General features: G+C 51.1%; 1 protein-coding gene across 3 annotated transcripts in view; it reads left to right on the top strand.

Moving 5' to 3' along the window:
* Positions 1-4,711: 4,711 nt before the first annotated feature.
* LOC115019444 (platelet-derived growth factor receptor beta-like) overlaps positions 4,712-15,111 on the top strand; it is a 19,690-nt gene continuing 9,290 nt past the window's right edge. For 2 of the 3 annotated variants that reach the window (XM_029449007.1, XM_029449009.1), the window contains exons 1-7: positions 4,712-4,866; positions 6,406-6,479; positions 7,105-7,232; positions 13,368-13,436; positions 13,528-13,622; positions 14,005-14,200; positions 14,275-14,535. In XM_029449007.1, coding sequence (XP_029304867.1) covers positions 7,208-7,232; positions 13,368-13,436; positions 13,528-13,622; positions 14,005-14,200; positions 14,275-14,535 — 646 coding nt within the window. In that variant the 5' untranslated portion in view covers positions 4,712-4,866; positions 6,406-6,479; positions 7,105-7,207. The remainder of the gene's footprint in view (positions 4,867-6,405; positions 6,480-7,104; positions 7,233-13,367; positions 13,437-13,527; positions 13,623-14,004; positions 14,201-14,274; positions 14,536-15,111) is intronic. The other variant, XM_029449008.1, reaches the window with a different exon arrangement.

A 15,111-nucleotide genomic window follows, 5' to 3' on the forward strand; every position in this document is an offset into this window, starting at 1 on the left:
ACTCTGTACAACACCAGGAGGACACTTCCCCTCCTGCAGACACACTCTGTACAACATCAGGAGGACACGCCCCCTCCTGCAGACACACTCTGTACAACATCAGGAGGACACGTCACCTGCTGCAGACACTCTGTACAACACCAGGAGGACACGTCCCCTCCTGCAGACACTCTGTACAACATCAGGAGGACACGCCCCCTCCTGCAGACACAATGTACAACATCAGGAGGACACGTCCCCTCCTGCAGACACACTCTGTACAACATCAGGAGGACACGTCCCCTCCTGCAGACACTCTGTACAACACCAGGAGGACACGTCCCCTCCTATAGACACTGTGTACAACATCAGGAGGACACGTCCCCTCCTGAAGACACTCTGTATAACACCAGGAGGACACGTCCCCTCCTGTAGACACTCTGTACAACACCAGGAGGACACGTCCCCTCCTGCAGACACTCTGTACAACACCAGGAGGACACGTCCTCTCCTGTAGACACTCTGTACATCATCAGGAGGACACGTCCCCTCCTGCAGACACTCTGTACAACACCAGGAGGACACGTCCCCTCCTGTAGACACTCTGTACAACATCAGGAGGACACGTCACCTGCTGCAGACACTCTGTACAACACCAGGAGGACACTTCCCCTCCTGCAGACACACTCTGTACAACATCAGGAGGACACGCCCCCTCCTGCAGACACACTCTGTACAACACCAGGAGGACACTTCCCGTCCTGCAGACACACTCTGTACAACATCAGGAGGACACGTCCCCTCCTGCAGACACTCTGTACAACATCAGGAGGACACGTCCCATCCTGCAGACACACTCTGTACAACATCAGGAGGACACGTCCCCTCCTGCAGACACTCTGTACAACATCAGGAGGACACGTCCCATCCTGCAGACACACTCTGTACAACATCAGGAGGACACGTCCCCTCCTGCAGACACTCTGTACAACACCAGGAGGACACGTCCCCTCCTATAGACACTGTGTACAACATCAGGAGGACACGTCCCCTCCTGAAGACACTCTGTATAACACCAGGAGGACACGTCCCCTCCTGTAGACACTCTGTACAACACCAGGAGGACACGTCCCCTCCTGCAGACACTCTGTACAACACCAGGAGGACACGTCCCCTCCTGTAGACACTCTGTACATCATCAGGAGGACACGTCCCCTCCTGCAGACACTCTGTACAACACCAGGAGGACACGTCCCCTCCTGTAGACACTCTGTACAACATCAGGAGGACACGTCACCTGCTGCAGACACTCTGTACAACACCAGGAGGACACTTCCCCTCCTGCAGACACACTCTGTACAACATCAGGAGGACACGCCCCCTCCTGCAGACACACTCTGTACAACATCAGGAGGACACGTCACCTGCTGCAGACACTCTGTACAACACCAGGAGGACACGTCCCCTCCTGCAGACACTCTGTACAACATCAGGAGGACACGCCCCCTCCTGCAGACACAATGTACAACATCAGGAGGACACGTCCCCTCCTGCAGACACACTCTGTACAACATCAGGAGGACACGTCCCCTCCTGCAGACACACTGTACAACACCAGGAGGACACGTCCCCTGCTGCAGACACTCTCTGTACAACATCATCAGGAGGGGACGTCCCCTCCTGTAGACACACTCTGTACAACATCAGGAGGACACGTCCCCTCCTGCAGACACTCTGTACAACATCAGGAGGACATGCCCCTCCTGCAGACACTCTGTACAACATCAGGAGGACACGCCCCCTCCTGCATACACAATGTACAACAGCAGGAGGACACGTCCCCTCCTGTAGAGACACTCTGTACAACATCAGGAGGACACGTCCCCTCCTGCAGACACTCTGTGCAACACCAGGAGGACACGTCCCCTCCTGCAGACACTCTGTACAACACCAGGAGGACACGTCCCCTCCTGAAGACACACTCTGTACAACATCATCAGGAGGGGACGTGTCCTCCTGTAGACACACTCTGTACAACATCAGGAGGAGGGGACGTGTCCCCCTGTAGACACACTCTGTACAACATCAGGAGGACACTTCCCCTCCTGCTGACACACTGTACAACATCAGGAGGACACGTCCCCTCCTGGAGACACTCTGTACAACATCAGGAGGACACGTCCCCTCCTGTAGACACTCTGTACAATATCAGGAGGACACGTCCCCTCCTGCTGACACACTCTGTACAACACCAGGAGGACACGTCCCCTCCTGTACACACTCTGTACAACACCAGGAGGACACTTCCCCTCCTGTAGACACACTCTGTACAACATCAGGAGGACACGTCACCTCCTGCAGACACTCTGTACAACATCAGGAGGACACGCCCCCTCCTGCAGACACAATGTACAACATCAGGAGGACACGTCCCCTCCTGCTGACACACTCTGTACAACACCAGGAGGACACGTCCCCTCCTGCAGACACTCTGTACAACATCAGGAGGACACGTCCCCTCCTGCTGACACACTCTGTACAACATCAGGAGGACACGTCCCCTCCTGCAGACACTCTGTACAACATCAGGAGGACATGCCCCTCCTGCAGACACTCTGTACAACATCAGGAGGACACACCCCCTCCTGCAGACACAATGTACAACAGCAGGAGGACATGCCCCCTCCTGCAGACACAATGTACAACATCAGGAGGACACGTCCCCTCCTGTAGAGACACTCTGTACAACATCAGGAGGACACGTCCCCTCCTGCAGACACTCTGTGCAACACCAGGAGGACACGTCCCCTCCTGCAGACACTCTGTGCAACACCAGGAGGACACGTCCCCTCCTGAAGACACACTCTGTACAACATCATCAGGAGGGGACGTGTCCTCCTGTAGACACACTCTGTACAACATCAGGAGGAGGGGACGTGTCCCCCTGTAGACACACTCTGTACAACATCAGGAGGACACTTCCCCTCCTGCTGACACACTGTACAACATCAGGAGGACACGTCCCCTCCTGGAGACACTCTGTACAACATCATGAGGACACGTCCCCTCCTGTAGACACTCTGTACAATATCAGGAGGACACGTCCCCTCCTGCTGACACACTCTGTACAACACCAGGAGGACACGTCCCCTCCTGTACACACTCTGTACAACACCAGGAGGACACTTCCCCTCCTGCAGACACACTCTGTACAACATCAGGAGGACACGTCACCTGCTGCAGACACTCTGTACAACATCAGGAGGACACGCCCCCTCCTGCAGACACAATGTACAACATCAGGAGGACACGTCCCCTCCTGCTGACACACTCTGTACAACACCAGGAGGACACGTCCCCTCCTGCAGACACTCTGTACAACATCAGGAGGACACGTCCCCTCCTGCTGACACACTCTGTACAACACCAGGAGGACACGTCACCTGCTGCAGATACTCTGTACAACACCAGGAGGACACGTCCCCTCCTGCAGACACACTCTGTACAACATCATCAGGAGCAGGGGACGTGTCCTCCTGTAGACACACTCTGTACAACATCAGGAGGACACGTTCCCTCCTGCAGACACTCTGTACAACATCAGGAGGACACGCCCCCTCCTGTAGACACAATGTACAACAGCAGGAGGACACGCCCCCTCCTGCAGACACACTCTGTACAACAGCAGGAGGACACGTCCCCTCCTGACTCAGAAGGCGACGCATGCTCTTGTCATCTCACGTCTTGACTCCTGCAGCTCCCTCCTCGCTGGACTGCCTGCATGTTCCATCTGACCTCTGCAGCTCACCCAGAATGCAGCAGGTCTTCAATCTACCCAACTTCTCTCACAATGCACCACTTCTCCGCTCCCTTCACTGGCTACCAGTGGCGGCCCGAATCTGCTTCCAGACTCTGGTGCTGATCCACCGTGCTGTGAATGGATCAGCCCCTTCCTACAACCAGACACCCCATCACGTTCACTTCGCTCTGCGTCGACCAATCGGCTCGCCACTCCCTCACTACGAGTGGGACCCAGATTCCCCTCAAACAAAACCGCCTGTTTGCTATCCTGGCTCCAACATGGTGGAAGGACCTCCCCATTGATGTCAGGACAGCAGACAGTCTTCACACCTTCTGCAGACTGAACACTCACCTGTTTCCACTGCATCTCGAGGAATAAAAAAAAAAAAAGTTCTTTGTATGTTGCACTTATATTGGTCTGTCTTATTTGAAGCTAATGTACTTGCAAGATTCTTGCTGTACGGAGTTGTATCCTCGTGATTGTTTGCACTTTTTGTAAGTCGCTTTGGACAAAAGCGTCAGCTAAATGAACTGTGATGTAAAGAGTCACAATCTCACACACACACACACACACACACACACATACACACACACACACACTAACACACCTACACAGACAGACACACACACACACTACACACACACACACACACACACACACACACACACACACACACACACACACACACACACACACACACACACACACACACACCACTTTATTTAATCAGCAAAACACTAAAACACACTCTACAGTTAAAACGAGTGGAAACCTCACAAACAGGTGTGTGTGTGTGTGTGTGTGTGTGTGTGTGTGTAGGTGTGTGTGTGTGTGTGTGTGTGTGTGTGCGTGTGTGTGTGTGTGTGTGTATGTTGGACTTGCTCACTTCCTGTCATAGAGACAGATTGAAAACAGACGCTCTCTCTCTGAGTCAGTCAGTTGGTTTCCATTCGTCGCCCGTCTGGAATGAACTGAATAAGAAGGAGAAGAAGCAGAAGAAGGAGAAGAAGGGGAAGAAGAAGGATAAGAAGGAGAAGAAGAAGGAGAAGGAGAAGAAGAAGGAGAAGAAGAAGAAGAAGAAGAAGGTTTGACCAAACTAAACTCTTTTTCTTTATTTCGCACTCTAACTTTCAGCTGAGTCGACTTGATTTGGAGACGTTGTGTACATTAAATACTGCAGTACAAGTACTCACAGTAACACAGAGCAATATTCGTTGAATGTGAAGTGAAAGTGCAGAATGATTATAGACTTTATGATTCTTTTATTGATGCATTCATGTGTAAACAGGCTTTATAATGTCTCACTTGGTACGTTCAGTATAATGTTTATTTCCACAGCAGCATGTGATACTCACAATTCTGATTATTATTATTCATATTATATTTGCTATCATTGGTATCACTATTCATATAATCATTATTATAATAATATAATAATCGATGCAGAGCGAAGTGAACGTGCTGGGGTGTAGGAAGGGGCTGATCCATTCACAGCACGGTGGACCAGCACCAGAGTCTGGAAGCAGATTTGGGCTGCCACTGGTAGCCAGTGAAGGGAGCGGGGAGAGGTGTAGTGTGGGAGAACTTGGGTAGATTGAAGACCAGTCAAGAAGGTTGTTCTGGTGAAGGTAAGACAAGAGTTGATTAAAGACACTCAAGTGTTTTGGAAAGAAAAGAAAGAAGAGAGACAGGTCAGTAGTTGTTGACTTAGTTGTTGCTCCCTCACTCTTTCGAGTGAGGGTTTCTTTAAGAGAGGGTTCACTCTTGCCTCCTTAAGATTGTTAGGAAAGCAACCAGATGTTAAGGAAGTGTTGACGAGATGGTGAGAAAAGGAAGGAGGTCAGGAGCAATAGACTGGAGAAGGTGAGAGGGGACAGGGTCCAGAGGGCAGGTGGTAGGACGGGCAGAGGTAATGAGAGATATAACTTCATCAGGAGAGAGGGGGGAGAAAGAAGTAAGAGGGGGGGGAAGTGATGTGGAATGTGAACAAATAATGTTAGTTGGTAAGTTGGAAAATGAAGAGCGTATGTCATCTATCTTTTTTACAAAGTAGTTCACAAAGTGGGACGGTACGACAGGACATCGGAAGAAGGAGGTGGGGGACTGGGGGGGGTCGAGGAGGGTGGAGAAGATGGAGAAGAGTTTTTTGGGGTTGGAGAAAGAGGATTGAAGAAAGTGCTTTTTGCTTCTGAGTTAGAAGAAGAGAAAGAGGAGAGAAGAGTTTGAAAGGTCAGGAGGTCGTCAGGGTGTTTTGATTTCAGCTCCCTGTAGGATGGTTCTGTCAGCACTGAGTCCTCCAACCAGGGAGCTGGAGGGGAACCTGCTGCAAGGGGAGAGGACAGAGAGGACAGGATGAGTCTAACTGATGTCTTACAATGAAACTCACTCAGCAGTCAAGACTTGTAAACAAAGTACACTTTAGCAGACAACCTATTAAAAGCTACACACTTTAACTTAGTAACAAACTCACAGTCTGGTAGAAGATCCTCCAAGATTCAGATGCACTCAAACAGGAAGTGAGTTTTAATGATTTCAGTTTAACAACATTTGAACCAAATTATGAGATAAAAAGATGGAGAGGAGAGACAATAATAAAGTTTTTAACATGTTGTTTGTTTCTAAAGGTCAGAGGTCACCGCCGGCTGTCAATCATCTAATGTGAACCAGACAGAAAACCACATGGAGGCGTGACGAACAGGTGAGATACCTGCACATCGTTCAGCAGGGAGGAACCTGAACGCCTCACTCTTTCATTTGGTGGTTTTAGTTATTAAAGGTTTCTTTCCACTGTTTTCAGCAGTGAGCCGTCATGTAAGCAGAATTCACCAGATATGGGATTAACGATATTCTTTTAAGATATCAAAGCAGCGTGTCTGTTCCGTGATTCTGCGTTCATCGACATTAAACATGAACGTAAACCTTGCATGCAGTGATTCATGAAGCCAAGACTGATTCTGTTAGCGTTCAGTTTGCATCTTTAACTAATTTAAAAGTAACATAAATGACATAAAAATACGTAAAATACTGGTTCCTTTAATTAAACAACTTTAACTGCACAAAACTTGTCACATCTTCTGTATTCAACACAAGTAGAAACAGAAAACGTAACTTTAAACAAGCAATATGGAGGATTCACTGACCATCTAGCAGCTAGCTTAGCATTAGCATCAGCTCTGCACATGTGGCTACCGTTAGCAGAGTTCACAACCCGTGAAGAAGAAGTGTAAACAGTGACAGTACTGAGCTCCTGCAAGACTGAAGTCAGGGCAGATTAAACTGAAGTTGCCCTCAGGAAATACTTTCCTGTTTATTTTCTTCTTCAGTGGTCGACTCACATTCCTTGCGCACACACGACCAATGAGACGTCTGATTGTCCGAGATCCCCAGGGAAACATTCTGATGGGATGACTGGACTCTTTACAGAAGATGAAGAAAAAAACAAAATCCCCCTGTAAAATGAAACCTCTCTCTCTCTCTCTCTCTCTCTCTCTCTCTCTCTCTCTCTCTCTCTCTCTCTCTCACACACTCACACACTCACACACTCTCTCTCTCTCTCTCTCTCTCTCTCTCTCTCTCACTCACTCACACACACACTCACACACTCACACACACTCTCTCTCTCTCTCTCACTCTCTCACTCTCTCACACACACTCTCTCTCTCACACACACACTCTCTCACTCACTCACACACACACACACACACACACACACACACACACACACTCACACACACTCACACACACACACACACACACACACACACACACACACACACACACACACACACACACACACACAGGAATGTGTTCAGGTCTGTTTGAACCATCAAGACTGAAATGATTTAAACAGTCTGTTTCTGTGTTTCAAAATAAAAGACCTTCAATGAGTCCATTACATTCAGTAGTTTGTTGTTAAAAACACTTTGTCCTACATTTCCCATAATTCCCAGCCTGGTAAACACTAAGCATGTTAGAATAACTATGTAAATCCTGTAGTTGCACCCTGCAAATAGTATCATCAAGAGTCATTTAAATAAAGGTTTGTATTTTCTAAACCTTGATAGGAGAAATCTGTAGACAGGACAGCTGAGCAGGAGGACAACAACAGGACAGCAGAGCAGGAGGAAAACGACAGGACAGCAGAGCAGGAGGACAACAACAGGTCAGCAGAGCAGGAGGACAACCACAGGACAGCAGAGCAGGAGGACAACGACAGGACAGCAGAGCTGGAGGAAAACAACAGGACAGAAGAGCAGGAGGACAACGACAGAACAGTAGAGCAGGAGGATAATTACAGTACAGCAGGGCAGGAGGACAATGACAGGACAGCAGAGCAGGAGGACAACGACAGGACAGCAGAGCAGGAGGACAACAACAACAGGACAGCAGAGCAGGAGGACAACAACAGGACAGCAGAGCAGGAGGACAACAACAGGACAACAGAGCAGGAGGAAAACGACAACAGGACAGCAGACCAGGAGGACAACAACAACAACAGGACAACAGAGCAGGAGGAAAACGACAACAGGATAGAAGAGCAGGAGGAAAACGACAACAGGACAGCAGAGCAGGAGGATAACAACAGGACGACAGAGCAGGAGGACAACAACAGGACAGCAGAGCGGGAGGACAACGACAGGACAGCAGAGCGGGAGGACAACAACAGGACAGCAGAGCAGGAGGAAAACGACAGGACAGCAGAGCAGGAGGACAACAACAGGACAGCAGAGCAGGAGGAAAACGACAGGACAGCAGAGCAGGAGGACAACAACAGGTCAGCAGACCAGGAGGACAACAACAGGTCAGCAGAGCAGGAGGACAACAACAGGACAGCAGAGCAGGAGGACAACGACAGGACAGCAGAGCTGGAGGAAAACAACAGGACAGAAGAGCAGGAGGACAACGACAGAACAGTAGAGCAGGAGGACAATGACAGGACAGCAGAGCAGGAGGACAACGACAGGACAGCAGAGCAGGAGGACAACAACAACAGGACAGCAGAGCAGGAGGACAACAACAGGACAGCAGAGCAGGAGGACAACAACAGGACAACAGAGCAGGAGGAAAACGACAACAGGACAGCAGACCAGGAGGACAACAACAACAACAGGATAACAGAGCAGGAGGAAAACGACAACAGGATAGAAGAGCAGGAGGAAAACGACAACAGGACAGCAGACCAGGAGGACAACAACAACAGGACAGCAGAGCAGGAGGATAACAACAGGACGACAGAGCAGGAGGACAACAACAGGACAGCAGAGCGGGAGGACAACGACAGGACAGCAGAGCGGGAGGACAACAACAGGACAGCAGAGCAGGAGGAAAACGACAGGACAGCAGAGCAGGAGGACAACAACAGGTCAGCAGACCAGGAGGACAACAACAGGTCAGCAGAGCAGGAGGACAACAACAGGACAGCAGAGCAGGAGGACAACGACAGGACAGCAGAGCTGGAGGAAAACAACAGGACAGAAGAGCAGGAGGACAACGACAGAACAGTAGAGCAGGAGGATAATTACAGTACAGCAGGGCAGGAGGACAATGACAGGACAGCAGAGCAGGAGGACAACGACAGGACAGCAGAGCAGGAGGACAACAACAACAGGACAGCAGAGCAGGAGGACAACAACAGGACAGCAGAGCAGGAGGACAACAACAGGACAACAGAGCAGGAGGAAAACGACAACAGGACAGCAGACCAGGAGGACAACAACAACAACAGGACAACAGAGCAGGAGGAAAACGACAACAGGATAGAAGAGCAGGAGGAAAACGACAACAGGACAGCAGAGCAGGAGGATAACAACAGGACGACAGAGCAGGAGGACAACAACAGGACAGCAGAGCGGGAGGACAACGACAGGACAGCAGAGCGGGAGGACAACAACAGGACAGCAGAGCAGGAGGAAAACGACAGGACAGCAGAGCAGGAGGACAACAACAGGACAGCAGAGCAGGAGGAAAACGACAGGACAGCAGAGCAGGAGGACAACAACAGGTCAGCAGACCAGGAGGACAACAACAGGTCAGCAGAGCAGGAGGACAACGACAGGACAGCAGAGCTGGAGGAAAACAACAGGACAGAAGAGCAGGAGGACAACGACAGAACAGTAGAGCAGGAGGACAATGACAGGACAGCAGAGCAGGAGGACAACGACAGGACAGCAGAGCAGGAGGACAACAACAACAGGACAGCAGAGCAGGAGGACAACAACAGGACAGCAGAGCAGGAGGACAACAACAGGACAACAGAGCAGGAGGAAAACGACAACAGGACAGCAGACCAGGAGGACAACAACAACAACAGGACAACAGAGCAGGAGGAAAACGACAACAGGATAGAAGAGCAGGAGGAAAACGACAACAGGACAGCAGACCAGGAGGACAACAACAACAGGACAGCAGAGCAGGAGGATAACAACAGGACGACAGAGCAGGAGGACAACAACAGGACAGCAGAGCGGGAGGACAACGACAGGACAGCAGAGCGGGAGGACAACAACAGGACAGCAGAGCAGGAGGAAAACGACAGGACAGCAGAGCAGGAGGACAACAACAGGTCAGCAGACCAGGAGGACAACAACAGGTCAGCAGAGCAGGAGGACAACAACAGGACAGCAGAGCAGGAGGACAACGACAGGACAGCAGAGCTGGAGGAAAACAACAGGACAGAAGAGCAGGAGGACAACGACAGAACAGTAGAGCAGGAGGACAATGACAGGACAGCAGAGCAGGAGGACAACGACAGGACAGCAGAGCAGGAGGACAACAACAACAGGACAGCAGAGCAGGAGGACAACAACAGGACAGCAGAGCAGGAGGACAACAACAGGACAACAGAGCAGGAGGAAAACGACAACAGGACAGCAGACCAGGAGGACAACAACAACAACAGGACAACAGAGCAGGAGGAAAACGACAACAGGATAGAAGAGCAGGAGGAAAACGACAACAGGACAGCAGACCAGGAGGACAACAACAACAGGACAGCAGAGCAGGAGGATAACAACAGGACGACAGAGCAGGAGGACAACAACAGGACAGCAGAGCGGGAGGACAACGACAGGACAGCAGAGCGGGAGGACAACAACAGGACAGCAGAGCAGGAGGAAAACGACAGGACAGCAGAGCAGGAGGACAACAACAGGACAGCAGAGCAGGAGGAAAACGACAGGACAGCAGAGCAGGAGGACAACAACAGGTCAGCAGACCAGGAGGACAACAACAGGTCAGCAGAGCAGGAGGACAACAACAGGACAGCAGAGCAGGAGGACAACGACAGGACAGCAGAGCTGGAGGAAAACAACAGGACAGAAGAGCAGGAGGACAACGACAGAACAGTAGAGCAGGAGGACAATTACAGTACAGCAGGGCAGGAGGACAATGACAGGACAGCAGAGCAGGAGGACAACGACAGGACAGCAGAGCAGGAGGACAACAACAACAGGACAGCAGAGCAGGAGGACAACAACAGGACAGCAGAGCAGGAGGACAACAACAGGACAACAGAGCAGGAGGAAAACGACAACAGGACAGCAGACCAGGAGGACAACAACAACAACAGGACAACAGAGCAGGAGGAAAACGACAACAGGATAGAAGAGCAGGAGGAAAACGACAACAGGACAGCAGACCAGGAGGACAACAACAACAGGACAGCAGAGCAGGAGGATAACAACAGGACGACAGAGCAGGAGGACAACAACAGGACAGCAGAGCAGGAGGACAACGACAGGACAGCAGAGCGGGAGGACAACAACAGGACAGCAAAGCAGGAGGACAACAACAGGGCAGCAGAGCAGGAGGACAACAACAACAGGACAGCAGAGCAGGAGGACAACGACAACAGGACAGCAGAGCTGGAGGACAACAACAGGACAGCAGAGCGGGAGGACAACGACAACAGGACAGCAGAGCAGGAGGACAACAACAGGACAGCAGAGCAGGAGGACAACGACAACAGGACAGCAGAGCAGGAGGACAACAACAGGACAGCAGATCAGGAAGACAACTACAGTACAGCAGGGCAGGAGGACAACGACAGGACAGCAGAGCAGGAGGACAACGACAGGACAGCAGAGCAGGAGGACAACGACAGGACAGCAGAGCGGGAGGACAACAACAGGACAGCAGAGCAGGAGGACAACAACAGGGCAGCAGAGCAGGAGGACAACGACAACAGGACAGCAGAGCAGGAGGACAACGACAACAGGACAGCAGAGCTGTAGGACAACAACATGACAGCAGAGCGGGAGGACAACAACAGGACAGCAGAGCAGGAGGACAACAACAGGACAGCAGAGCAGGAGGACAACGACAACAGGACAGCAGAGCAGGAGGACAACAACAGGACAGCAGAGCAGGAGGACAACGACAGGACAGCAGAGCAGGAGGACAACAACAGGACAGCAGAGCAGGAGGACAACGACAGAACAGCAGAGCAGGAGGACAACAACAACAGGATAGCAGAGCAGGAGGACAATGACAGGACAGGACAGCAGAGCAGGAGGACAACAACAGGACAGCAGAGCAGGAAAACAACAACAGGACAGCAGAGCAGTAGGACAATGACAGGACAGCAGAGCAGGAGGACAATGACAGGACAGCAGAGCAGGAGGACAACAACAGGACAGCAGAGCAGGAAAACAACAACAGGACAGCAGAGCAGGAGGACAACGACAGGAAAGCAGAGCAAGAGGACAACGACAGGAAAGCAGAGCCGGAGGACAACAACAGGACAGCAGAGCAGTAGGACAATGACAGGACAGCAGAGCAGTAGGACAATGACAGGACAGCAGAGCAGTAGGACAATGACAGGACAGCAGAGCAGGAGAACAATGACAGGACAGCAGAGCAGTAGGACAATGACAGGACAGCAGAGCAGTAGGACAATGACAGGACAGCAGAGCAGGAGGACAATGACAGGACAGCAGAGCAGGAGGACAACAACAGGACAGCAAAGCGAGAGGACAACAACAACAGGACAGCAGAGCAGGAGGACAACAACAGGACAGCAGAGTGGGAGGACAACAACAACAGGACAGCAGAGCAGTTGGACAACAACAGGACAGCAGAGTGGGAGGACAACGACAGGACAGCAGAGTGGGAGGACAACGACAGGACAGCAGAGCGGGAGGACAACAACACGATAGCAGAGCGGGAGGACAACAACAGGACAGCAGAGTGGGAGGACAACGACAGGACAGCAGAGTGGGAGGACAACAACAGGACAGCAGAGCGATAGGACAACAACACGACAGCAGAGCAGAAGGACAACAACAACAACAGGACAGCAGAACAGGAGGACAACAACAGGACAGCAGAGCAGGAGGAATGTATTATTATTATTATTATTATTAACTCTTGATACCCCCAATCACAATAACATTTTCACAGTAAAGCATTGAAATCATGCTGAACCCCCTTTGGGTATCTGCTGTTCTGCATACCTGACACTGAGGGGCGACCACGGGCCAATAAAGTCTCCCTATCACTGTCACTTCAGAGTTGGACTTTTAATTTGAAATCTGTCCCGACTGATTATAGACTTTTAATTTGAAATCTCTTCTGTTTTGTTGGTCAGGTTTTGCGGCCATGAAGGCGTCCACCAGCGGACGCACAGGAAGTCTGAACGTGCTTCACTTCCTGTTGGGTGGGTAACTTGTCAGACTTAACATGTGAACTAATAGCTAACTGGCTAACTGACTGTCTGTCTGTCTGTCTGTCTACCTGTCTATCTGCAGGTGTGTTCCTGTTTCGTCCTGAAGAAGGCATCTCTCTGGAGCTGCATCCTTCAACCCCACAAGTTCTGCTCAACTCAAACTCCAACTTCACCGTGGTCAGTAAAAACCTTTCTGTCTCTCTGCAGCTACCTGTCTGTCTCTCTGCAGCTACCTATCTCTCTCTCTGCATCTACCTGTCTTTCTCTGCAGGTGTTTTGAGGTACCTGTCTGTCTCTGAACAGGTGTGTTGAGGTACCTGTCTGTCTCTCTGCAGGTGTGTTGAGGTACCTGTCTGTCTCTCTGCAGGTGTGTTCAGGTACCTGTCTGTGTTTATGCAGGTGTGTTGAGTTACCTGTCAGTGTCTCTGCAGTTGTGTTAAGGTACCTGTCTGTCTCTGAACAGGTGTGTTGAGGTACCTCTCTGTTTCTCTGCAGGTGTGTTCAGGTAACTGTCTGCTTCTCTGCAGGTGTGTTAAGGTACCTGTCTGTCTCTCTGCAGTTGTGTTCGGGGTGGAGTCAGGTGACTTGGCGGTTGCCTCAGCACTCTCAGGTGGATGGCGTTGTCGTGGAGAATCGTGGGTCCAGCAGCGTCCTGACGTTCTTTAACGCCACCTGGAGGAATTCTGGGAAATACACCTGTGAGGAGTTGTCATCTTATCAGAGCAGACAGGTCGACGTCTTCATACCTGGCCAAGGTGAATATTTAAATATTATAAATCTGTCCTGAGAGTCAGGACGTGCCTCCTGACCCTCCCTGTCACCCCTTCAGGTCCAGAGGAATGGTTTGTCCCGCTCGGTCCGGGTGTGGTGATGAAGGAGGCGGAGGAAGATACCATCCCCTGCGTGGTTTCCGACCCGCGGCTTAACGTCTCGCTGTACGAACGTCCCGGCAGGACGGCGGTCACCAGCACGACATACGAGCCAAGCCGCGGCTTCACAGGTCGTCTGAATGACACGTCGTACGTTTGCTCGGCTGCCTGCGGGGACGAGGAGAGAGAGTCACAGGTGTACTACGTGTTCAGCATCGTAGGTGAGCAGATCATCGGCACCTGAACCACCTGTCTGTCTCTCACTACCCGGCTGTTTCTCCAACTGTCTGTCTCTCCAACTGTCTATCTCTCCACCTGTATGTCTCTCACTGCCTATCTCACTGCCTATCTGTCTCTCCACCTGTCTGTCTCTCACTACCTGTCTCTCACTACCCATCTTTCTGTCTCTCCACCTGTCTGTCTCTCACTACCTGTCTGTCTTTCCATCTGTCTGTCTCTCACTCCACTGTCTGTCTCTCCCTCTGTCTGTCTCTCACTACCTGTCTGTCTTTCCATCTGTCTGTCTCTCACTCCACTGTCTGTCTCTCCCTCTGTCTGACTCTCACTACCTGTCTGTTTCTCCATCTTTCTGTCTCTCACTACCTGTCTGTCTCTCACTACCTTTCTGTCGCTCATTACATGTCTGTCTCTCACTACCTGTCTGTCTCTCACTACCTGTCTCTCACTACCTACCTTTCTGTCTCTCCACCTGTCTGACTCTCACTACCTGTCTGTCTCTTACGACCTGTTTCCCCCCTTTGTCTCTCTATCTGTCTGTCTTTCCATCTGTTTGTCTT

Source organism: Cottoperca gobio, chromosome 14 (assembly GCF_900634415.1).
Source record: "Cottoperca gobio chromosome 14, fCotGob3.1, whole genome shotgun sequence".
Classification (NCBI taxonomy): domain Eukaryota; kingdom Metazoa; phylum Chordata; class Actinopteri; order Perciformes; family Bovichtidae; genus Cottoperca; species Cottoperca gobio.